The sequence below is a fragment of the Citrus clementina genome, unplaced genomic scaffold (genome assembly GCF_000493195.1).
Source record: "Citrus clementina cultivar Clemenules unplaced genomic scaffold, Citrus_clementina_v1.0 scaffold_2, whole genome shotgun sequence".
NCBI classification, from domain to species: Eukaryota; Viridiplantae; Streptophyta; class Magnoliopsida; order Sapindales; family Rutaceae; genus Citrus; species Citrus x clementina.
In genome coordinates, this window is record NW_006262688.1 from 10,612,185 (window position 1) to 10,638,931 (window position 26,747).

At 34.5% G+C, this 26,747-nt stretch overlaps 2 protein-coding genes across 2 annotated transcripts; both read right to left on the bottom strand.

The window, feature by feature from the left end:
- Positions 1–6,719: 6,719 nt before the first annotated feature.
- LOC18051850 lies at positions 6,720–9,537 on the bottom strand. Its single transcript, XM_024190737.1, has 8 exons — positions 9,482–9,537; positions 8,961–9,348; positions 8,662–8,874; positions 8,491–8,583; positions 8,206–8,322; positions 7,775–8,122; positions 7,081–7,655; positions 6,720–6,945 (listed from the first exon to the last, which is right to left on the bottom strand). Exons 1-8 carry the CDS (start codon positions 9,535–9,537, stop codon positions 6,720–6,722), a joined length of 2,016 nt encoding a protein of 671 aa, XP_024046505.1.
- Positions 9,538–10,003: 466 nt separating this feature from the next.
- Positions 10,004–12,918, bottom strand: LOC112100875. Its single transcript, XM_024190739.1, has 3 exons — positions 10,427–12,918; positions 10,228–10,333; positions 10,004–10,135 (listed from the first exon to the last, which is right to left on the bottom strand). The coding sequence occupies exons 1-3, from the start codon at positions 12,916–12,918 to the stop codon at positions 10,004–10,006; spliced, it is 2,730 nt and encodes a 909-aa protein (XP_024046507.1).
- Between the last annotated feature and the right edge of the window lie 13,829 nt (positions 12,919–26,747).

Sequence of the window (26,747 nt, forward strand, 5' to 3'; positions counted from 1 at the left end):
TCAAGAGGTGCTAGCAAGCATTCTGAGGGGTGAATTCCACCAAGGGGGACTAATTTGTGCAACAATGTGGCTGAACAAAGTTAAAGTGAGAGCAATAATTGATACGGGAGTGGAAGGAAGTTGGGTACCATGTTTTGGTCTGCAAGTCGCTAGAGCCAACATTGCCGTGGGTCTTACTTCATACTATCGGGTGGTTCCGAATGACACAATGGTGGCCAACCTAAGTGTGGGCACTTGGGTGTGTGAGACAACATTTATGGTGATAGTTATGTCCTAATTTGATGTGATTTTGGGAATAAAGTTCTTGTACAATGCATAGGTGCATGTACTATCTCACTTGTCATGTATTTAGATCGGGGGCATTAAGAGCCATGCACAGTTGAATGCGAGTATCGGAGTTTGAGTAGGCTGAAACCATCACTCTAGACTATCAACAATGGTTTAGATCGGGGGAGTTTTGCAATGATCAGGTTGAAGAGCACAATCAAGTTAAGAAAGACCTTGACAGGTAGTGAGACACTTGGACCTCGACTAGACAAGTTACCGAAGAAGATAAGTAACCAAAGTATAGCAGAATCAAAAGCTAAGTCCTTGGCAAATTTTTCTAATTACTGGAAATTGACGACAGTAAGACTGAAGGAGACATTCAAGAAGGTATCAGTTGTGGTGAGTCTTTGCCGTACGAGGGAAAACGATGGTGCATTAAAAATGAAGCACAAAGCTTCGAGCACTGTAAAACAGCAAACGAGAGTCCGATAAAAACTTCACAGTGGCTGCTTGGTTCATATTCGTGCTGTTGGGTGTAATGACATTGTTCTCTATTTATTGATGCACATGCAAGTGGTGTGAACATCAAGCATTGTGCGAGGAAACTCATTATAGTGGGCTGAAGTGGAAAATGACATGTGTGGCTGCCGAATCCGAGGGAACTTTAGCATTCCTTGGCAACAAGGCAGCAAGGATGAAACTTTATTGCGACGTCTACAAAATGGACAAGCAAAGGCTTGCGTGGACGCAATGACTTGTGGAAGTCGAGAGGGAACAATTTGTAGCGACAAGTACATTCTTAGGAAGAATGGCTAGTGGGAAAATCGCTAGCACAAAGTTATTTAATAGGTAGTGAATGATTCCACATGGGCAAAATTGCTTGCTGGAGTGCGCCAAGCATGCAGCAACATGGGGCATGCACAGGGTGCCAAATCATGTGAAAAATCAGATGTGTTCATGCACGGCTGTGTGCACACAATGGCAGTTGAATGTGGAGCATGGTGGCTGTAACTCTCCGAAAGTGAGCATAAAATCAAGCATGACTGGACAGTTGTGGGTGCAACTAAGTGGAAGAACATGGCATTGAATCACATGCTTAGAAATGAGGGGCAAAGATAGTGGACATTGGCGATTCCTCATCGAGGAGGTAGTCAACGACGGTTACATCCTATAATTTCCTTGCTAATAGGCTAAATGGACAGTGGTTGCTCGATTTAAGGGGGAGTGGATATGTGCTCCTTAGATCATGCTTGGTAATGTTTAAAATTTGGGGAAGGAAATTAAGGTGGCGCGAGGGTGGCGCTATTGCACACATTAGTCCCCCTTGGTAGAATTCACCCCTTAGGATGCTTGCTAGCACCTCTTGATTCATGGGTTCCTTCTCTACCATGACTTCTTTGTTGCTCAACAGTTGTAACGGGTTCATGTGTGTTGCTGCTACTTCGGCCTTCAAAGGTTTTGAAGACTCCCCGTCTGATTCCTTCACCAAAGCATTCAGCTTCTCAAGCTTTGGACACCTCGAACTCTTCTTTCCTTACGGTTTCCCTTGCTTGGCTTTGTTTTAACCGTTATTCTTCTTCCCACCATCACGCTAAAAATTGCCTTTCTTACAATCTTTTGATTTCTTAGATTCGGAAAGAGAAGCGTTTGCGAATCTGAAATCTACCAAGCCATTAGCCGCTGGTAAATCCCTCACAACTTGCCTCCGCAATTCTATTTGAGCGTACAGTTGCAAATTGACATGAAATTGATCATCTTGTCCTCATCCGACATGTTCTTGATGTCCACCATCAACGAACTAAATTGTTTAACGTAATCCCTCACTAATCTGGTATACTTTAGCTTCACGTGCATAAGTTTAAGAATTATTACCTCATATTATTGTCAAGGATTAGTAGAAAATCACGGTATTCTTTTTGTTATCTTTTAGTTCATTCATTATATTGTGATGTTTAGGGCAAATAGATATGTATCCAACAAATATTTGCGTGGGTATTGGACACGGATAAGAATTACACTTGTGTCCTCAAGTAATTAACCAGTCATCAAATCGGTTAAATAATTTTTTAAGATCAAATAATAAAGAGAAATAAGCACAGTCTATCTAAATTTCCATAATTTCTCCATTAAAAAAATTTAATTACCATATTTAAAAAAATATTTTTTTTTAATATTAAAACAACTCGATCTTAAATTTTTCATCTTATTCTTACTTTTCATATATTGCTAGGGATGACAATGGATTGGATCTAACCCAAGATCCACGTGATCCAAATCCAATCGGATCGGATTTAGGTCAGTTTAAAATGAATTTAGATCAGATTTGAATATCAATGTGCGGATTTAAAATGGATCTGGAGCAGGTTTGGATCCATTTTAATATCTAAATCCATATCCATATCCACCCATCTTTTTATTTTATTTTATTTTAAAAGTTTCTTAATAATTATGGAATTATAATAATAATAAATTTTATTCATAGCATATTAGTAGTATTTACCATGCATTTAAATTCTTAAAATTTAAAGGTTAGTTTTGTAAATTTAAAGGTCAGCCAGCCCCACAGCATGTACATGCAATATTCAAATTGCAAGTCCAGTAATACAACCTGGTAATTTATTTTATTATATTGACCAAATAATTTTTAAGGAATATAATTATTCATATATTTAGTCAAATATGGGCATAATAAAAATAATAAAGGACTGGATATAAATCATATTTAATTTATATGTCATTGTCTAATGTTGTAGGAATGAAGGTGGGTGTGTTGTTGATATTAGAATTGTGAAGGAGACAATAGAATATTAGATTGATTTTGCTCCTATAATTACTTTTGAACGATATTTTATTATCTTTCTTATTTGTTGTTTTGATGTAAAAGTATAAGCTACAATATTTATTATATTTTTGAGAAAAATTATATAATTTATTTGTTATCAATACATTTTATCCAATGAATATAACTAAAAATTCAAAATTGTACGGTACCAATCATAAAAAACAAAAGGGATAACCATTAACATGTATTTGATGACGATTAAAAAAATTCATATTTATTTTGTACACATCCAAAGTAATATGTATATTTGCATATTCAATTTTTTTTGGTCATTTAGAAAATATTTATCAATTAATTAAAAAATAAATTTACATCCATGAACTTGTTAATTTTTAAGTTATTTATCTATTAAATTAAGCCAATGGAAATATTAAAAATATTTAAATTTAAGGTCCAAAATAATCGCATCTCAATACTATAAAACTTTATACCACATTATGAAAAAATTAATTTTAAAAATATACATAAAATACCACATTAATAAGTATTTTAATAAAATATCCAGTTGAGGAAACGTAGCATTTCTCTTAATGAAATTTATGGTCTTTGTTCTTTAAAGTTTTTTTTTTTTGTCAAGAAAACATGCTACTGACCTCAAACAAATAAGACCCTTGATTTTAGGGAAATTTACACTATTAACCATAAAATTTTTTTCTTTTTCCATCTTAACCCCCAAACAAATTTCTATCAACATTAGCCACAAAAAACCTTTGAGACCAAAATACCCCTCTCTCTCATCTCTCCCCCAACACTCTCTCTTTCACCCATCTCTCCCAAACTGAAGAATCTCTCATCATCAGTGGCAACATCAACCCTCGTCGGCGGTGGCTTCATCCCTCATCGGCATCCGATCTATCATCTACAGCCTTCAACAACACCTAGGTTAGCCATTTTATTTATTTTCATTAATTTAAAATGAAATTTTAGAATAATAGTGGTTGTAGTTTGAGAATAATGGTGGTGGTGGTGTTTGTGGTGGTTGTTGTTGTTTTGGGAGTGTGTTGATTTGGGAGTGTTGTTTTGGGAATGTTGAACCACTGCCCAGCGAAGGGCGCTAGCTCGCGCCCGTCACTGGGCAGCAGCGCGCGCACGCACCCCTACTATCGCACTAAATTACATTGGGTTTAACATTTTTTTCCGTCAACTCAATTTATTTTATTTTTGTTGTAAATGCAATGTAATAATGTTATAAATATTATAGATACATGGCGAAATCAGAATCATCGGATATCGAAGTAGGTAGGATGTATTTTCGTTATGCCAATCACTTTCCGGGTCGAATTTCGAGCATGTGTAATTTATCTTCGGTCGCAAAAGCCATCGAGGAAAAATTAACAAAGCGACAGTTGAATCTATTCAAGAAGGATATATTTGGGCATTTTTTGGAGTGTCGAAGCTTTCCATTTAGTCGGGTAATTTTGCACAATCTTTCACTGAGGCAAGTGGCCCATGAAGAAGATAGCCGTGAGGATCAGTTATGGTTTCAAATTGGTGAGCATTTGATTCGCTTGTCAATTGTAGAATGGTGCCTGGTTACTGGACTTTCATATGGTGTTGATAACGAACTAAGAAATAACAAAACGGTGCATAGGCTACGGAATACGTATTTTGGTGGTGTGCATCGCAAGATCAATTTTAAGGAATTCGATGCATTATTTAAGAAGTTGAAATTCGAGGAAATGGACAATATGGACGCATTAAAGATTGCGCTCTTTTATTTTGTGGACAAAGTACTAAATGCAAGAATAAATCACTGTCAAATCAATTTCGATTGGCTTAACGAAATTGATGATATAGAGTACTTCTGAAACCGTTCATGGGGTCGTTTTTCATGGGAAATGTGACCGGCTCCTCTATCATCACCATTATTATTGAAATGAGTGTCTCTCATACTATTAGAAGGTTTTGCACAAACATTATCCCCATCTATCTCATCATGAAGATCATCATTGTTCCGGAAATCATTGTTGTGATACGGAGGATACCGTTGCTCCAACGACGTCTTTATTGGAAATACCGTTGCTCCAACATCCTGTAACGTAATGCCGTTATCATCAATCACTACTAGAAAAATGGGCTACCATGACAGAGAATATCTGTCATCCGACCCTGTTTATGACAGAGTTTCTATCTGTCATTGTAGCCCCTCTCACAAACCTGTGACAGTAATTTATCTATCATAGGTATATGTGACAGCTTATAGCTATCACAAATGTGTCACAACAAAAGCAACGTCATTTTAATATTTTAGTGGTAAATTTTTTTTATTGTGAAAAATCTTTTGGCGGGTATTATTAATTCAATTTTAAATTATGGCGCGTAATTATGTGTCACAACTTTATGATTCTAATATGGTGTCACGATGTGATTTTTTTAAACAATAATATTATTAAAAGAATTTTTTTAAAATCATAAATTTGTAATATTTTAAATAATATTAATATTATTATTATTAAAAATATTAAAAATTAGAACATAAGTTTTAATATTTTTAATAATAATATTATTATTATTTTATAATTTTATAAATTCCATTGAAATTTAAAAATTACAATATGTATAAAATCAATACATCCAAATTATCTCAACAATATTATCAAAACATCACTAAATCATCACTTGAAATAACCATAACATTGTCAAAACATCATCTATTCAATTATCACAAATCTACATCCCAACACTACCATCTGGATCATTACCAGCATACAAAAACATCACAACACTATATATCATCTGAAACACTACCAGGCTGATCAAGATTCACTACTATACTTAAGACTTTATCAAACAATATAGCATACAAATTTCACTACCACTTAGACTTTATCAAGATTCACTATCATCTGGAACAATACCAGCATACAAAATTCACTGCCACTTAAGACTTTATCAAACAATATCATCATCAACTCCACTGCTCATACTATCAGCTCAGACACAAAGGAAGCATACTCGAGACGCACTTCATCAAGCTCACTTTGAGTGTATTCACATTTCCCTTTAAACTGTGAAATGATGATCACATGTTAGACTAAAGTAAACTATATATAGTTAAAAGTATTAAGTGAAGAAATCCGACAATGCATCTGAAAGAATGTGTACTTACATCATGGAGAAGTAAACTCGGGTCTGCAATTATGTCTTTCATAAACCTCAGCACATAGTATCCACACTCAGTACTCCCTGGTTGATTTGGGGACTATATCATCAACAAAATAATCATTAATACATATGCATATGAATTCTTTCAAGTGATTAAATATTAACAAGTCATGCGCTGCCAAAAAAAAAGAAGAAAAAAGAAAGTCATGATTGTTTACCAAAACTTTTGTGATATGTGGTTTCACCCTTTTTTTACCAGTCACCGCAACATGCATTGATATCCCACTACATTATAATACATGCAGTAAGTAAATAAACATGATACATAAAATTATATTAAAAATACAATATCACCATACTTGGTAACTATGTCCTTCAGGTCACTGTCGTCACCCAAATCGTTGTTCGTAGAATCCAGATAAAACGCTTGCTTTGTCGTCATATCAATTACAATCAACACCCAATGGAAACTATTACATAAAGAAATTGAAATTATGAATCAATTTTAGTAAATGATCATCAATATAAAGTAAATAGAACTGTACCCAGGGTTATATGGCATGAAAATCATTTGCCCTTTGTTTGCTTTGTTCAACCGTTCGGCAATAAATTGTGCCCTTTTTACCCTTGTAGCAAAGGCATCCTTATCATGGGCTGATGATACGAGTCCTGTGTGTATGAACCTAAATGGTCTGCCCACTATATCATTCGCCATGTGTGCATGCAACATCCTGATGCAATTAAGATGATGAAATAGTGAGAATGTTGCCAATAAAAAATATCACTAAAAAAAAAAGAAACCAGAGAAAGGAAGTAATAAACTAAAAATTGAAAATAAACTAGTAATTATGATTTTGTAAACTTACGCGATGTATAGATGCATATGATTTGCTCCTAGCTCTTTCATCGAAATCAATGATTGACATTCATCGAGACCAATATGTGCTTTAGTTGGATGCTTGTATACCTCTTCATCCAACTGATAAGGTACATAATAACCCATTTGAGCCAACTTCTTTTCACAAAGATTTGCAAATATTACAAGCCCAGGCACCCGGTTCATATGCACAATATGATAATTCCTTGTTCTTCTTCTTGACAGTGGCTTCTCTTGAGGCTTTTTTGGTGATGTCTTCTTCTTTGGACTACATGGTTTGTCTCTTGGACAATCAAGAGTCATTCTTGGTTTCTTGTGAGGCTTCATTGGTGATTCCTTCTTCTTTCTTGGTGATTGCCTTTTCTTCATCACTTGCTGCTTTGGTGATTCTTGTTTCTTCCTTGGTGATTGCCTTTTCGTTGGAGTTTCTGGTTTGTCTCCAGGACAATCAGCAGTCACTTGCTTCTTTGGTGACTCATTCCTCTTCCTAGGTGATTGCCTTTTCTTTGTCAACGTTTCGTGCTTCTTCTTTGCAGGTGATCCATTCCTTGTCATGCCGATTGACTGACAAGCCAAAAAAAAAAAAGGTTTGTTATTACGGTTTTGACTACGGCTAAAATTGTCTAAAATCCAATGTTTAAGTCATTTTTTAACTTGACTGTGCACAATAATCTGTATCATACCTTGTCCTCATTACGAGCAGTCATTTCTTCAGCTTCATCTTCAATTGTTTGCTCATCTAATGGAAAGTTTGAGCTTCCAACATCTGAATGTCGAGGTTGCTTTTTAATCTTCTTCTTCAGATCACTCAACTCTGCTTCTTGCTTATCTAACCTCTCTAGTATGTTTAGTCGCTCTTGTCGCATCTGAAATGAATTGTTTGGGGTGTCAAAGTACATCTTAGGCGATATAAATTTCCCAACACCCTGCATATGTCCAGAAGTGGCAGGCCTTCCAATTGAACGTGCAAGAATATCATTTCTTGCATCAGCTTTAAATTCTCCCTTTTTAGCTTTCTCTTCCAGTGCATCCTAATTGCATAATAATCATATTGATGAATATCAATTTTTTTCCAACAGAACCTACTTAAAAAAAAAACCTTGCTATTACTTACAATCTTCTTCACAACTGAATCAACATCAGGATCATATTCACCGTTTTTCATCTTCCTAGCACGCTTCCATGCTACACTCCTGTCAACTTCAGTTTCGACAAGTCCAGTTTCCGAGCACTATAGTTTAAAAAAATAATAATATCACAGCTGGTATGCATCCTTAACTAACCATGAATTGCAAGCAGTAAATTAAAACAAAAGGTTTGCCAATTTATCATCATCAAACCAACCATCTTTATACCAATAGCTATACAAGAATGGTCAAGTTAGTATCATAGTACTTACAATTTCATCAAGCAATCCAGCATATCCTTTTCTACTTAAACGATGGTTCCACTTGTTGTTAGCTCTCTTATTTTGCTGTTGACGCCTAATTCTCTACATAAAACAATCCATAATTAGATTTAAAGATGGTTTTATGAAATGTCTAAATGTTTAACATTTAAAATTATTCACCTCAAACTCAGTGGACAATCTAGAATTCACAAATTTATCCCAAACATTTTGAGGAATATGACTGTACTGAAAAGGTGGCCGCTTCAGCCTTTTACGATTGTGCTTGTGTGGCAAGATATACTTTGTGGTGAGCAAGTACTTGAAGTTTCTGAATGCACTACCAAGTGCTTGGAAAACTTGCTTCTTACTATTTGGATGAACAATAAAACGTTCCTGAGAAAAATACATAGCATAATGATCAAATAGTTTAACATATACATTATTCAATTCTGATATATAAATATAAATAATCATTTTACCTTAATAAACTCCCACAAACGGCTTTTTAAATCTGGAGTAATCTTTCTCCATTCTTGGTTAATATCTGGAATAGAAGTACGGCCCAACAGCCCAATAAAGCTTGCTAATTCAGTAGCTTCAGGGCCAACAGGTACACCGAGCCCATTGTACCTCACTACAAGCTTCCCGCCACTCATCCTCATCCTGCCAGAGTTTTTAGTTGGTCCTCTCACAGTGGAACTGCTCTTCGGAACATCATTTTCATCCTCTGAATTAGGAAACTCATCAGGAACCTCCTCATCCCTTGAATTATCTTCATCAGGAACCTCTTCATTACCCGAATAATCAATACTTTCCTCGTTAGAGAGTTCATCAGCAAGTCCTTTTCCTTTATCCATAAGGTTGCTCCTGCAATAAATGCACATTTAGTATTAGAACATTATATAACATATAAATAATGTCAAAAAAGGTAATCTAAAGTCAATACAAGGAAAATATAATAATAAAAGATAACGTAACACAAAACTATTATAAGACATACAAGCAGTAAATGCCATCAGCTTTTTCAAGCATCAATCCAGATGCCATGCTTGCCATCTCTTGCATATCTGTCCGCGTAATTTAAATTTTCAATATTTGGTAACCCATTGGTCAGAGGGTTGTGTTCCATCATGATATCTATATCCTCAGCACTTGTCTTCTTTGGAACACATCTACGATGTATATGACTTACAACTGACCATCTTTTATCAAGTTGATCAGTGACATAAAAGACTTGTGTTGCTTGTGAAGCCAATATAAATGGGTCTGATTTATGACCCAGGCGATTTAAGTCCACTAAAGTGAAGCCAAATTCATCAATTTTAATACCCCCATTATTTTGAACCCAATCACACTTGAACAAAGGGATTCTAAACATATGGTAGTCAAGGTCCCATATGTCGTTAATAACTCCATAGTAAGACATGTCACCAAGAATAGGGTTTTTGTCTTTGGCACTTGCTACTTGTAAAGTTACTGCAATAAGACTAACTCCACTATTTTGATGAACTCGTTGTTCGTCTCATTCCCGAGTATGGAAACGATACCCATTGATGTCATATCCTGGGTGCTTAACTACAAAAGGACGGGGTCCTTGAGATAACCACCTCAAGATGTTCGAGACATCTTCATCATCATCTATCATCTCATATACCTACATAATAATAATCGTAATGAATGAATTATTGTATAAACATGACAATAACTTTACTAAAAAGAATATATAATGGAACATCTATTATTAACCTTCTTATTAAGCCAAGTTGAAAAGGTGCGGTTGTGCTCATTGCTCAACCATCTCTCATTCTTGGCTTTTTGTGAATGATGACCCTTTAGCCATTGAATGTGCTCACTACATATTTGACATTTACATATTAAGCTACTGTTCAAATTCTTTAAAAATAATTCAGTAAAGGAACAAATTAAAGGTTAAACATTAACAAACCTAATAAATGGTTGAACTTCTTCTGTGTTTTGCAATACATATAGGTGCGCTTGATGAATTAAGGAATGATCAACATGCTCAAATTTTCCACCAGGCAAAGGCTTATCAATTGAAGAGGTTTCAACATGTCCAGGAGGAAGCCCAATTGTACGCATATTTGAAACATATTTTGCACAAAATTCCAGAGCCTCTTCGGCAATGTAACTCTCAGCTATGCATCCCTCAGGGTTATTACGGTTTCGAACATAAGCCTTTAGGCCTTTCATGTTCCTCTCAAATGGGTACATCCATCTTAAGTATACCGGCCCACATAGTCTAACTTCATTAACTAAATGGATGGTTAAATGGATCATTATGTCAAAAAAGGATGGCGGAAAGCATTTTTCCAGCAAGCATAAGGTCAACGCAATATCTTCTTCCATTTGGTCAAGTTTGGTCACATCAACAACCGTTGCGCATAAGGAATTAAAGAAGAAGCACAATCTAATAATGGCATATTTAACATGATCTGGTAAGATAGACCTTAAAGCAATAGGTAAAAGTTGTTGCATGAGAACATGACAGTCATGAGACTTTAAACCTTGCAGTTTTAAGTCTTTCATTGACACTAGGTTCTGAATGTTTGAAGAATAACCTACAGGAACCTTTATGCTTTTTAATACTTCACAAAACCTTTTCTTTTCTTCTTTGGTCAAGGTGTAACAAGCTGGAGGCAAAAAAGTACGATTATTTTCTTTAACATCAGGTGCCAATTTTTGCCTAATCTTTAAAACTTTTAGATCCCACCTCGACTTAATGCCATCTTTGGTCTTTCCCGGGATATTTAGTAATGTTCCGTAGATGCTTTCACAAACATTTTTTTCAATGTGCATAACATCTAACTGGTGACGAATAAGCAAGTACTTCCAATACTCTAACTTAAAGAATATTGATTTTTTCTTCCACCAAACACGATCGTCATCATCATCCTTTTTCTCGCCTCTTTTTTTGCGCTTTTTATCTTTCACTTTACCCCATTTGTTTTCAATACTCTCCACCTTTCGAAAAATGGCCTCACTATTCAATGGTTTCGGAGGAGGCTCTCTTTCATGTTTATTATTAAAAGGTTTCTTTTGAGTTCGAAAGGGATGATCATGAGGAAGCCAACGGCGATGGCCAATATAAGCAATTTTTTTACTGTGTTTAAGTCTACATTTTGGCATATCTTCACCGCAATAAGGACAAGCATAATAACCCTTAACCGTACAACCCGCCAAATTCCCATAAGCAGGAAAGTCATTTATAGTCCACAATAGTACAGCCCGTAAATTGAAGAACTCTTTTTTGTAGGCATCATAAGCTTCCACACCAACATCCCATAGAGTTTGCAAGTCCTCTATTAGTGGTGCCAAGTACACATCAATATCATTACCGGGCTGTTGTGGACCAGAAATTAATAAGGATAACATCATAAATTTTCGTTTCATACACAACCAGGGTGGAAGATTGTATGTTACAAGAAGAATGGGCCAGCAACTATACGTACTACTAAGAGAGCTATGAGGATTAATGCCATCAGCTGATAGGGCAAGACGCAGATTTCTAGGCTCTAAAGCAAAGGTAGGCCATTTTTCATCAACTAACTTCCATGCCGGTGAGTCAGCTGGATGTCGAAGCTTACCATCTATTTCCCTCTCATTTATATGCCAAGTCAAGTCTTTGGCAGTTTGTGAGGACTGAAACAAACGCCTAAATCTAGGTATAGGAGGGAAATACCATAACACTTTTGTAGGAACCCCCTTCCTATAAGCAGCAACACTACCATCTCTTTTCTTCCACCTAGATTCACCGCATGTAGGACAATTAGAAAGGCTTTCATACTCCTTTCTATAGAGTATACAATCATTTGGACAAGCATGAATTTTGATATACTCTAAGCCTAAAGCACTCATTGTCTGTTTGGCTTTATACATTGATACAGGCAAGTCATTTCCTTCCGGTAACATGTCAGAAAGAGCACTCAACAAATCTGAAAAGCTACTATCAGACCACCCATATCTGCCCTTTATATTGTACAATTTAACTAAAGCTGATAACTTGGTAAATTTGTTTGATCCAGGGTACAAAGGCTTCTCAGAATCTTCTAATAGTTTTTTCAATGCTTTAAGATCACTATCACAATCCTTAAAAGCATCTTCAACCATTTCAACAGTATTACCACCATCATAATCCATATATCCACTGTCATTTTGGCAACCTATATTGTCAGGAGATTTGTTGCGGATATCTTCCCCATGCCAAACCCATGTTTTGTATGACATATCAAGACCCCATATAATTAAATGATCTTTCACTTCTTTAGGCCTATGAAATGCTAAATTCTGACATTTATCACATGGACACCTAACAACACTAATTTCTTGATTACTTTCAACTGCAGTCTTAATAAATTTTTCCACACCAGCCTCATACTCATCGGACAATCTATCATATTTAAGCCAAGATTTATCCATTTTTTGTCTAGTACCTGACATATAATTGAGATAAATTTCAACACAATGTACTAATGGGCAGCAATGATAAACGGTTTCCATTATCAATAAATTAAGCAACAAAACATTATTAATATTCAATTTATAAATTCAATGAAATAAATAAGTTTAAAAAAAACTTGTCATCATGTGCAACAAATGTAACTTTACCAACATGCTATCATCATTGACCAAAACCACCGACTAACCATACCCAACTAATAATATCCTAAATAACTTGGCCCACATACATTTAACATTTATTTAAAAAAAAAATTCTAGCAATCCAGCATTTCATGGACCACAAGACTATATATATATAACCAACTAAACATTACTTGGTCCACATGACCAAACTTGCCCCCACATGGTACCATTTCCTTCAAACATAAAAAAGACAATTGAAAAGGGGGCCTTACTTTTTAACTCAATAAATTACACAAAATCTAGCTCACAATCATTAAAGAAAATGTCTAACACCATTGGACCACAGTTTCGGATTCATCCCAACAAAAGACACTAGTAAATGAAAAGTACTATATCATCAACCAAAATCACTTCACACACATGCAAGCTCTGACTAAAAATTTACAGAATATAACAATATTCATACAAACCATTGGCAGCAAACATTTTTCAAACATTGAACGGAAAGGCAAGTAAAAAATTGAACAAACCTGATGTTAGAAATCGAGTTTGAAAGGGAACAGGGCAGTGAAATCCTGCGATTCAGAACAAATTTTTTTTAAATAAAAGATGAGGACATGCTAAATTAAATGATTGAGCAATTTCTAGATTTAATAGAAGGACAAAGTATAAGCTTCTTGAATTAAAAAATAAACAAAAAATATAACAACAGAAACAAACGAGAATTAAAAAGTAATAATAAAGATAAACCTAGGGCATAAATTATGAACAAATAAGGGAAATAACAACAAAACTAACAATTAATTTTATAATGACCAATTAATTTATTCTGAATAAAATTTAAAAAAGTTAATTGATGACAAACCTAGGGATTCAGCGATTACAGGATGGCTTCTCCAACGCCGATTGAACAATACAAAGAAATAGTGACACCGACAGCTTCAATAATGGACGCGAAGGCGCAACAATGAGCATATGTGGTGATTTTGTTCCTAAAAACAATGGGTTCGAAATAATGGGGGTTAAAGATAATGGGGGTTCAAAATAAGGACGGGAAGGCTCCTTCAATAGCATAAACTATGATTTCGGTTTCCATGCAACGGATTTCAAAACCAATTTGCAGATTAAAATATGTTAATAAACGGATTTTGAGGGGTTTCACTGCTTTGGTTTCTCAGCCCTTGCTGATGGAGTGATGGGTCAAAGGTGCCAACACTTAGAATTTTTTTTGTGTTTGTGGTTTACAATATACTGAAACGATAGCGTTTAAATGTTAAATAAATATTTTTATTTTAAAAATGTTTTAAATCTGTAAAACGGTGTCGTTTTATGTCCAAATTAATTCCACTCGAAACCCACGGTTTGATTAAATATTAATACGCTATCATGTTTATCTGATATATAAAAAATCTATCAGAAATCTGTCATGAATTTATGATGTACGAAAATTCTATCATATGTCTATCATATTCTTATGATAAATGACTAATTTTCTAATATCTATCACAAAAATTCTGTCATGGTAGCCCATTTTTCTAGTAGTGAATGTTGTCATATTTGTTGTGGATTGGAGAGTAATATTGCTGCACCGATATTGTCCTTGGTAACACCTCTTCTTCATTATCGGGGCCAGACATATTTGCTCTAAACGAAATTTCTATATCGACATGTGGCTCAATACCTTCGCTTGGAACTCGAGGTGATGTGGTCACGAATATAGGAATGCATCCAAAATTGGCTACATTGGATGCCATATGCAACACAATCCTCATCATTTCTTCATCAAATATATCTATGGGCAGTGCACATATACGATGTAATGTGTTACTAAACCTCAAAGTTATCTTCATTGTAATACTATATTCATTATGGTTTATTTGGAACACCTCGTATACTCTTGTCAATAACTGATCAAACAAATAATTTTTCCCAACCAAAAAAACTCTATTTTTACCATTCACATACTCCATACGGCCATCCTCTAATGTCTCCTACCAATTATCGTAACACAATTCAAATACAACTGAATCCATTAAGCCTGAAATTATAAAAATAAAAAATAAATTATTTGAGCCCTATCAAATTAATACAGTTGCAATGAATCTGCCTCTTCGTGCGACAGGCAGCCTGTTGCCAGATTCACCCACGACTCGCAGTTCACTGAAACTCTCAACCAAGTTCAGAAAATAACTCATACCACTATATGATGCCGATTAGTGTTGGATCCGGATAGATTATGATCAGATTTCACTTTTATCGTTGCCTTTTGCTGTCGTCGTTGGTTGATGATACAAGAGTGGAAAGCTACCTTTGGTTTGACGAAAAGGGGAGAAAGAAAATTGCTTTTGGTTTGTAAAGAAGGGTAATTTGGGAAGAAAGCTATATAAAAGGATTATAATCACGATATGACATGGATTTATATTTTACTAACATAACAGATGGTAAGAAAGCTCTGAAAAACGATGAGAATTGACGTGGATTAATATTTTACTTACATAACAGATGGTAAGAAAGCTATATAAGAGGATGAGAATCCTATACACAAAATGGACAATACGGTAGACAAGTAGACTATATTTTACTTACATAACAGATGGTAAGAAAGCTATAGAAAAGGATGAGAATCCTATACACAAAATGGACAATATGGTAGACAAGTAGACTATATTTTACGTACATTTTGCTTGGAATTGCTTCTTTACATTTCTTTAGTAATTTCACGCTTTCTTCATCATTCCAGTTATGCAGCATCCACTACAAGTACAATTTGGTCAGATCCATTAGGCGCAATTTGGATTCATACACTAATTATAAATATTTTTAAAACTAGAGAAGAAGAATTGGATGAGTAAGAGATCCTTTACCTTGAGTAAAATAGCATTTGCCTGAGGTATTGCCTCAAACATGTTCCCTCCAAGAAAGTCCAGATTATCATTAGTCCCTTGCAAATTATCAACCACGTGTGGAAGATCAAAAACAGTGCATTTAATATCAGGAAAAGCTGTAGCAATGGCCCTTGCCATGGTTCCTGTGCCACCAGCGACATCAATCAGGGATTCAACCCCTCGAACACCTCTTTACAATCTTTAATCACAATCCCAGCTATCAGCTCCGAATCAGTGATCATGAGATCATAAAATAAGCTTTTAAATTTGGGTTCATCAGCTACCCGGTCCCAAACTTTTTTCCCATGCGTTGTCTCAAACAGCGTGGGATCATCGTTTTGCAGCTAAGTTCCCAAGCAATGAAACGCAGTTGTATATAAGGGATCAGCAACAAGATCCACAAATGGTGCTGCCTTCAAGGGCGTATCCTTAAGAAGAAGTCTAAAAGCGGGTGTAAGAAAATACTCATCATTTTTTTGCTGAGCAAAAAAGCCCGAGTGAACTAGAATGCGCATGACGCTTTGAATGCATTCAACTTTATTTGGTTTTATATTGAGTGCTTGAAGAAACGTGTTTTCATTTCTTAAATAAAGCATTATACATTGAGAGTTATTTATAGATGCAGAGGCTACATTTTTTCAAAGATTACATATGTGAATACGGAAGGAAATGTGTCAATCCGTTCGGCGCGGATCTTGTCTTTGACAAGTGCATATTACCCCTTTGACAAGTGCAGATTCTGTCTTTGAAAGCTTCATTCAATGCCGTTTTATTTGATTCTCAACACTCCCCCTCAAGCTGGTGTATAGATGTCTTGCATACCCAACTTGTCTAGGAATTTTGTAAATGCCCTGCTTGAAATGGCCTTCGTTAAAATATCTGCAAGTTGATCTTCTGATCGAATTTTCGGCAGTTCTAAGATTTTTTCATCTAATTTCTCCTTGATGAAAAATCTATCTACCTCCACATGTTTTGTTCGATCGTGTTGAACTGGGTTATGAGCAATATCTCGTGCAGCTTTGTTGTCACAGTATAGTTGTATTGGTTGTTGTGATGGATAGCCCAAATCGTTTAAGATAAAACTTATCCATAACCCTTCACATATCCCAAGGGCCATGCCTCGATATTCTGCTTCAGCGCTCGAACGGGCAACGACATGTTTTTTGCTTCTCCATGTGACAAGGTTTCCTCCCACAAAGGTAAAGTATCCTGAAGTAGAGCGTCTATCACTAACTGACCCGGCCCAATCTGCATCAGTATAAACTTCTATGTTGCTGTAATCTTCATTTTTGGAAAATAAGATTCCTTTTCCTAGATTTGTCTTCAGGTACCTCAGGATCCGCATTACTGCTTTCATGTGTTGTTCTCCGGGATTATGCATAAACTGGCTTACAACACTCAATGCATAAGCAAGATCTGGCCTTGTGTGGGACAAGTACATCAATCTTCCAATCAGCCTTTGATATCTTCCTTTGTCTACTGGAACTTGGTCTGAAGTAATACAAAACTTCAGTCCTTCTTCTATTGGGGTGTCAATAGGCTGACAAGCTGTCATTCCCGTTTCGTGTAATAGATCTAAGGCATATTTCCTTTGAGACAGAAAGATTCCTCCCTTAGATCGAGAAACCTCTATTCCAAGAAAGTATTTTAAGGCACCTAAATCCTTCATCTCAAACTCTCTTGACAAGTACTTCTGAAGAGCCTCTGTTTCTTCCTCGTCGTTGCCTGTAACTACCATATCATCCACATAGACAATAAGGACAGTGATTTTACCTTGTCGTTTTTTAATGAATAAGGTATGATCTGAATTGCTTTGGTTATACCCAAAATGAACCATAGCCTTTGTGAATTTCCCGAACCATGCTCTTGGGGATTGCTTCAACCCATACAATGATTTCTTCAATTTGCATACTTTCTGATTGAGTCGTTCTGGTCCACTGCATCCTGGTGGCAGATCCATATAAATTTCTTCAGACAGGTCTCCATGGAGGAAAGCATTCTTTACATCGAATTGTTGCACTGGCCAATCCAAGTTGACTGCTAATGATAATAAGATACGAATAGTATTAATTTTTGCTACCGGTGCAAATGTATCAGTATAATCAATCCCGTAGGTTTGGGTGTAACCCTTAGCTACGAGTCTTGCTTTGTATCGTTCAATAGAGCCATCTGCTTTGTATTTTATAGTGTAGATCCATCGACAACCCATTGGTTTCTTTCCTGTTGGAAGATCAACTAGTTCCCATGTTTGATTTTTCTGAAGAGATCTCATTTCATCATTCATAGCCGCTTTCCACTTTGGATCTTTTAAAGCTTCCTGCACACTGTTAGGAATAGATACAGCAGATAATTGATTCACAAATGACTGATTTGATTCTGACAAGCGATGGTTAGACACAAAATGACTCATAGGGTATTTGACTCTACTAGAGAAGTCAGGCTCATATGTGGGTTTAGGGATACCTCTATTTTGACGCTGGGGAAGAATTCTTCTGATTGGACTTGTGGTAGGAACATCCTCTGCAGACGATTGGTTAGGTATTTCTTCATGTGACTCATTCTCGATTGCAGTTATGTCTGAGTTATTGCGCTCCCCAAATGTGTCTTCACATATCTCAGCCTGCGAATCATCACCATTTGCTTTTCCAGTATCTTGAAGGTTTACTATCTCAATGGAAGATTGACTTTCTTCAGGTAGAAGATATGTAAGAGTATGAATTTCCTCTTCATTATACTCCCCCTGAAATTCAGACTCTGACAAGTAGTACATGATATCTTCATGAAAAACGACATCCATGGTGATGTATATTTTTCTTGATGGTGGATGATAGCATCGGTATCCCTTTTGATGTAAGGCATACCCTACAAACACACAACGTAGTGCTCGAGGAGATAATTTGTCTTGTTGCGGCAAATGAACGAAGGCAACACAGCCAAACACATGTGGGGGCAGATTCGGCACATTTGGTGACATAATTGCATCATTCAGAACTTGGAAAGGAGTCTGGAATCCAAGGGAGCTTGATGGTGTTCAATTGATCAAGTATGCTGCGGATGCCAGTGCTTCTCCCCAATAAGATAATGGCATGTGGGCTTGGATTAGTGATGCTCGAACAACTTCTAGTAAATGTCTGTTTTTTCGTTCAGCAACGCCATTTTGTTGGGGTGTCCCCACACAAGTGGTTTGATGGACAGATCCTTGTGATTTCAGAAACTGTTGAATTGCTGTGCTCATATACTCGCCTCCATTATCAGTATGTAGAACTCGAATTTGTGTCTGAAATTGAGTTGTCACCATCTTATGAAATCTTTGAAATAAAGAGTTTACTTCGTCTTTCGATTTCATCAGAAAAATCCATGTCATTCTGCTACAATCATCAATAAATGTAACAAACCAACGAGCACCTCCAATTGTAGAAACTTTAGATGGCCCCCATACATCAGAATGTACTACCATAAAAGGAACTAGATTTTTATTTAAGGACAATGGAAAAGTAGTTCGATGGCTTTTTGAAAGTTCACAAACATCACATTTAAAGTTACAAACATCAAATTTCAGAAACAAACTAGGAAATAATTTTTTTAAGTAACCAAATGACACATGCCCTAAACGTCTATGCCATAACCAAATTTCTGATTTCCCTTTTTTTATGGAACTATCTGCGACTAGTGCGGGGCTTAGCTTTCCAGTGTTTGTTGATGACATCTCCAAGTAGTACAAGTTGCCTCGTTTAATACCATAACCAATCGTTTGCTTCGTTTGGATGTCCTTAAACACACAATGATCAGGCCAAAAAATTACAACACATGATAAGTAAGTGGTTAATTGAGACACAGATAAAAGATTATAATCTAAAGATGGAACAATTAACACAGCGTCTAAATTTAATTCATTTGTGAGTCGTAAAGATCCTTCCCCAATAACTGAGGTTGTGGTTCCATTTGCAGTGGAAATATGTTTTTGTGAAGATGGTTTCAATTGAGAAACTTGTCGAGAATCAAAAGTCATATGATCAGTTGCCCCAGAATCAATTATCCATGTACTATTAATAACAGGTGTAAGAGTTTTAAGGGCCTTACCTGGACTGACAGAGGTTGCGATTTGCACTGAAGATTCTTTTCTAAGATCTGTAGTGGATGTGGATTCAGCTACTGTAGTTTTTGATCCATGCTTGGTGTTCTTCTTTCGAGTATCCCACCAGTCAGGATATCCAATGATTTCAAAACATTGTTCTTTCGTATGACCCTTCTTTCTACAATGAGTGCAATGGAGTGATGACTTGTCAACAAACTTCCTTTGAGGCTGCTGTCGTGCTATCATAGCAGACGTTTCTGAGTCGACCTTCTTGTTTAGTTTGCTTTGCCGTATATCTTCTCTTCGGATCAGAGAATAACATTCTTCTAAGTCTGGGATAATGTCTTTTCGTAGAATTTCTCCACGAACTTGGTCAAATTCTTCATCTAGCCCAGCAAGAAAAATGTGCACTCTCAATCTTTCAACAGACCTTCTGTATATTACAACATCTTCTGGATCCTTCATGACCACTTTATCTCGGTGATCAAGTTCTCGAAATATTTCAACCAATTCTCCATAGAATTTAGAGAGTGGTTGTCCATTTTGCTTGGTAGAGAATGCCTTCTGGTTTAGAGTGAAAACTTGTAATTCATCGCTTCCATCATAGAAGGCTTTTGATAATGCATCCCAGATTTCGTAGGCTGTAGGAATTCGTAAATATCGCTTCATGATCTCCGGAGACATGGATATGAGTAACCATCTTTTTACTTTTTGGTTCTCACTATACCATTTCTCATATTCCTTTGAAGATTCCTCAAATGGCTTTGTGCTGCTACGAATATATGAGAGTTTTTCTCTTTCTGCAAGATGCATCTCCATTATTTGAGACCAAACATCGTAGTTTGTCTCAGTGAGGATAATTCCAGCATTAAATACTCCATCAGATTGAACAGATTGAATGACAACAGGACTAGATTCAGTTGGAGTTTTCTCCATTTTTTTGTTTTTTTTCCTTTTCTTTTTTCTCTTTTTTTTCTTTTTTTTTGTTTTTTTATTTGTTTTCTTTTTTTTTGTTTTTTTTCCGTCTAGATTGAAAGAAGAAAAAAAATAACCTTTTTAGGTAACAAAACGATAGGTCGTTTGACCACTGCTTGCCAAACCGACATGTCGGTTATGGTGGAATATAAACGACATGTCGTTTTAATCCTGCTGCACTTCTGGAGACTAAGTGTCACGTCGTTTTATCTCTAATTTAAACACGACATGTCGGTTTTAATATAACAAAAAACGACACGTCGTTTTTTGACTGCTGCACTTCTGAGATAAAAACGACATGTCGGCTGACGTCTTCTTCAACCTCTGGAGCGCGTGAGAGCGCGTGAATGATGACAGTGGCGCGTGGTTGACTGGCCGTGGCTTCGGGTGGCGCGTGGGAGCGCGTGGGAATGTGTTTAAATGCGAAATGTTTACAGTTTCCTCACTGAAAACTGAGAATTGTGATGGTGTTCTTGGTTTTTGAGGAAAACACTCTCGGAAAATTGATGGGATTGTTGATAAATTTGTAAACTCAAGTTTTTTACGTATGGGTGGCTTGTTTCTTGATCGGCATGGATATCTGTAATGGTAGGAATGGGTTTAAGAAAGAAAATGGTGGGAAAAATGGTTGTGGGAGGAATTTGGTTTCCTCTGTTTTTGTTACAAACAGAGCAGCGGAACTTGAAGAAACTTGAGCGTATTCATGGCTCTGATACCATGAAGAAACGTGTTTTCATTTCTTAAATAAAGCATTATACATTGAGAGTTATTTATAGATGCAGAGGCTACATTTTTTCAAAGATTACATAAGTGAATACGGAAGGAAATGTGTCAATCCGTTCGGCGCGGATCTTGTCTTTGACAAGTGCATATTACCCCTTTGACAAGTGCAGATTCTGTCTTTGAAAGCTTCATTCAATGCCGTTTTATTTAATTCTCAACAGTGCTGAGGCTATTTGTGAAAGAGTCGTGGGTTGGCCATGGCTGTGAATGATATCTGCTATGCCAAGCTCAACGGCACATTTTAGTGACATGGAATTGACGTAATTGAATGTACAATTCCACACCTGAGCTTGAGCTTTAAGAAGCTCAGAGCTGCTAGCAGCATTCTCTCCATTAATCATATTCCTTTTAAGGCTATATTCCCAGTTGTGTGAACCCTGAAGACTCAAGGCTCTTTATATATAGCAATTTATCATCAGATCCAAAGCAGCGGATTAATTACGTTACCTCGTTGAAAACGTTAATCTATTGTTTCTTATTATTCAAACACTCCAATAGGGTTCCACTAGGGTAGGAAGTATCATAGATTCCCATTTGTTAATTGACATAAAGATTCGTTCAGGCATCTTTTTTAATGCGCTAGTTAAATTTGATTTGAGTTGCTGTGAGTCAATTGTCTAAGTAGAAGATTTTCTGTCTATATATTGTTTGTAATCTTTGAGATTTTTAATTAAGGGCGGGTAAAATTGGATTTAGATCGAATTCGAATCAATCCGATCAAATTTCAATTATTTAGATTAAGAGAAGAAATCATCAGAATGCAATTTTAATTATTCAGATTAACAGAAAAAGTCACTCGAACACGATTGAAATATTAAATTCCATCCAATTCGAGTTAAATCGGATTGAACGAAAATTTCATACTTATTCGAATAGGATCGAATAAACTATTCAATTCCCAATAAATATGAAGGAAAAAAACAAATAATCCTTCGTGTAATACACAATCATTAAAAAAAATGAGTACCTCGACCGATCTATTCAACCATGATCATTTATTCAGCTAGTTATTGAAGTAATTATCTTGAATGAGGCTTCCAACTGTGAATTGTATAAATGAGGCATTCAGCTAATTAATTGACAAAATAAAAAAAAAATAAAAAAAACGCAAGAATAGTACATAAAAAAATGGCAGCAAATTATCAAAAAATAATAATATCAGAAATATATGTTACAACATATACAATGAAGTTAAATATTGGGTGTAATCTGAGTTTTAGTAGTTTCCATTCGAAAATTAATAATTAGTAAAATAAAAAAATAAACCAATTAATAATAAATGTTTGCTTCAATCAGTGCCGAAGTTAATTAAGAAACTATTTTAATCTGGGCTAAAGTATTTTAACCATATGACAGTGATTATATGGGAGACAACGACACCGAACTGGTCTCATCAGAGGGCGATGTGTCCCTGGATGATGAGAATGTCATGGCAGTGATTTAGGAGGCTATTGAGCCGTTTGCTTAAGGTTCATATCTCTTTTGTTTTCTTAATTTAATTAAATGGTTGATTCAATTATGTTTAGGAATGTTCAAGGAGCTGCTTCTCCAAACTTTCGTCAGACTTTTCGGACGCTTGTGAAAACTTATAAACCGCTGATGGTTGCTATCTTCGAACCTAGAATTAATGGCATAAAGGCTGATGAATTTATCAGAAAGAGTGGTTTTGACAAGTCTCATAAAGTTGAAGCCATTGGTTTTTCTAGCGGTATTTGGTTGTTGTGGAAAGATAGCTATGATGTGGAAATTATTTCAAATCATAAACAATTTATTCATTTTAATATCTCTAAAAATAATGTGTTCCTTTCGTGAATTAATGTTATTTATGCTAGTCCTAATTCATGCAAAATGAGACATCTTATTGGCCTAGAGCAGTTTTTTCTTTACATTGCCTTCGGTAAATTTTCCTTCTTATTAGTCTAGGAAAGTTTTTCCTTATTGTTGGTATAATAAAATTTTTCCTCTTTAATGGTCTAAGACATTTTTCCTTCTTATTGGCCTCAGAAAGTTTTTTTCTTGTTGTTGGCCTTGGAAAGTTTTTCCTATTGGCCTAGGAAACTTTTCCTTTTTCTTGGCATATGAAAAAATAAACTACTTTTACGAATCTTTTTCTTCTTATTGGTCTTAGGAATATTTTTCCTCTTTGTTGGTCTAAGGAATAGTGAGTTATTCCAAACGAATTTTATTAGGAAATTTTTTTTTCTTTATTGGCCTAGAAAGTTTTTCCACTATTTTGTCCTCAAAAAAATGAGTTATTCCAGAGAAATTTAATAAGGGAAATTTTCCCTTGAACTGGAATTATTTGTGGAAATATATGAATTGTTCTTTCTTAACATGAGAGAGAATATCTCCTTGTTTATTTGTCTTGGGAAATTTAGTTAATTTAATGACCCAAATAGATATTTGTTTATCTAATACCCCATTGATAAACCACCCCCTTTCTATAGAAGGTCGATCGTTAAAAGCTTACTAAATCCACTCGCAAAATATTGCTTCTTGATCTACACGATCGACTCCATGAATCACACTAATATGAATACTAAAATTGAAAAAAAGTAGTCAATTTAACGTTTAGTTGTTGAGGAGAGGATTAGGGTTTATGGTAGGTGCAAAGAGTTGAGTTTGATTAATAATTAATTAAATTATTTGTCCCTTTTAGTAATTTTGTTTAGGGTTAATTTTGCAATACAATTTTTTATTGAAAGATAGGTTTAAAGAGTAATTTTATAAGTTTAAATAGCCTCACTTTTAATTTATGGGTGACACTATTTGAACCACTAAAAAAACTTTACAAATCCACTTTTCCATTTGATATTTTATTACAAAATATCCACAATACACACCTATGTTCGTGCCTATAGTCTATAGATCTTTTTCAGCGACGATTTTATTTTTTGTTGCCATGGCTTATTTTTAGCAATGAAATCATGCATCGCTAAAAGTATCTTTAGCTTTAACAACATTTTCATTTTCATCACAAAAAATACTTTTTCGTCGCTAATAGTTGGTTTTTGTGGCTAAAAAATATTTTGAGCGATGATTAACATTTTCATCACCATTTGTTAGTTTTAGCGATGAAATGTTTCGTCGCTAAATGGTTATTTAGCGACCATTTTTTGAATCGCAAAAGGTTTACTTTAGCGACAAAAGTTAACATCGCTAAATGCTTTTTTAGCTACAATTTTCTTTTGGTAGCAAAATATTCTTTTGATGACGAAATGTAACAATGTGCCAATATTTTAGTGGGTAATGGCGCCTTATTTTAAATATTTGAAAAAATATTTAGCACCTATAATTTTTGGCGACGAAATTACTGTTTCATTGCTAAAAATCTAGAAAATCAATATAATTTTATAAATTTAGAGTGCATTTTTAATGTTTTAATCAATGTTCATGATTAATCTTTTTATTAACTAATAAGCAATATAATTTTCACTGTAATAATAAAAAATTATTAATATTATAAAAAATTAAGAAAAATAAAATGTGTTAGTTATTAATTCTTTATGGGAATAATGATAACTTCATATTCTCTAGAAAAACTGATAATTTTTGTAAAATTAAGTGAATTGACTTATTATTACTATTATTTTTTTTAATTAAAACTTACAAATATATTTTGTTGAGAGGTTTATGACTACTCATGTTAAGAGACCTTTAACTATAAATGCAAATAGTTCATTCAACCGAGCGCTTCTTAATTTTAATATAGTGATTGAATGATCGAAAGTTCAATTTAGTTCGAAGTTGGAACACTTGTATATGTTATGATTAAAATTATGAGTCAATTTATCATATTATATATCTTTTAAAGGTTAAAATTAAAATTGATCGATAAAGTCGATACAACATAATTAAAATTATGAGCAAGTATAATATAGTTAATTTTGTTTATGAAATAAATTATTATTTAAACTTGAAATAAAAATATATTTTCATATAAGATCCATATAAGATATAAATTTTCATATGAAATTATATAATTATCAATTATCAATTCAATTTAATTGGATTAATATAAAATGTAATTTAATTTTAAGAACTTATATGAACCAAATAATGAATTGGGTTTTTGAATCGGGTTAAACAGAATCTGAAATTTATTTTGGATTGGATTCGATTTGATTTAACTCTAGAAACTGACCGAATTCAAATTTAGAAACCGATCGATTTTTAATTTTGGTTTTGGTTGAACTGGAATAAAATTATGAAACCAATTGGGTTTCATATATGTGTGTGTGTGAAAAATTCTATAATGTCGTAATGAAAATTACGTGATAAAATATAAATATTGTAAATTACACATAAAACTAGTAAATATAAAGTAAAACCAGTAAATTCATATAAGATTATTAATTATTTAAAAAATTAACATTGTTTCTATAGAGTTTAAATGAAAAATATTTTATTCATTTACAAAAAATATTTTCCTTAATTAATTAAATAAAATTACTCGTTAATTAAACAAAAAAATTATACTAAAAACTGTGGAATAAGTTTTATTGAATTCGTTTAACCATAAATTCTATATTTATTCTAGGACATTTGTGTACTTTTTTCTCATTTTCTATAATAATATCTATTTATTACACAAGTTAATTAAGCACAATTATTTATCTTGATATGGATCAAGCAAAAACAAAATTAAAAAATATTCTTATATTATTAGATACATATATGATATATCAATAAACTTAGGTCTTATTTTGAGTCTTATGCATACTTTATACAGTTTCAAACTTTTTACTTGTACTTATAGACCATTTAGGGTTATTGTTGAGGAAGTGTAGAAAGACGTAATTATGCAAAATAACCTCATTTAATAACAACTATAAAAGATATTAAAATAATATCTTTTTCAAAATTCGATTTTGAAAATAAATTTCATCCTTAATAAAACATCACATGTATTACATAAATGCAAAATCAGCATCATTCAATTTAAA

Coding starts and splice junctions, on each gene's coding strand:
- LOC18051850 (XM_024190737.1), bottom strand. CDS start 9,537: ATGGCAAGCATGGCATCTGGATTGATGCTTGAAAAAGCTGATGGCATT. Junction 9,349..9,481: donor GCTGATGGCATTTACTGCTT/GTATGTCTTATA, acceptor CATTTATTGCAG/GAGCAACCTTATGGATAAAG. Junction 6,946..7,080: donor CATATGCATCTATACATCGC/GTAAGTTTACAA, acceptor TAATTGCATCAG/GATGTTGCATGCACACATGG.
- LOC112100875 (XM_024190739.1), bottom strand. CDS start 12,918: ATGGATAAATCTTGGCTTAAATATGATAGATTGTCCGATGAGTATGAG. Junction 10,334..10,426: donor GAAGTTCAACCATTTATTAG/GTTTGTTAATGT, acceptor TCAAATATGTAG/TGAGCACATTCAATGGCTAA. Junction 10,136..10,227: donor CAACTTGGCTTAATAAGAAG/GTTAATAATAGA, acceptor ATTATTATGTAG/GTATATGAGATGATAGATGA.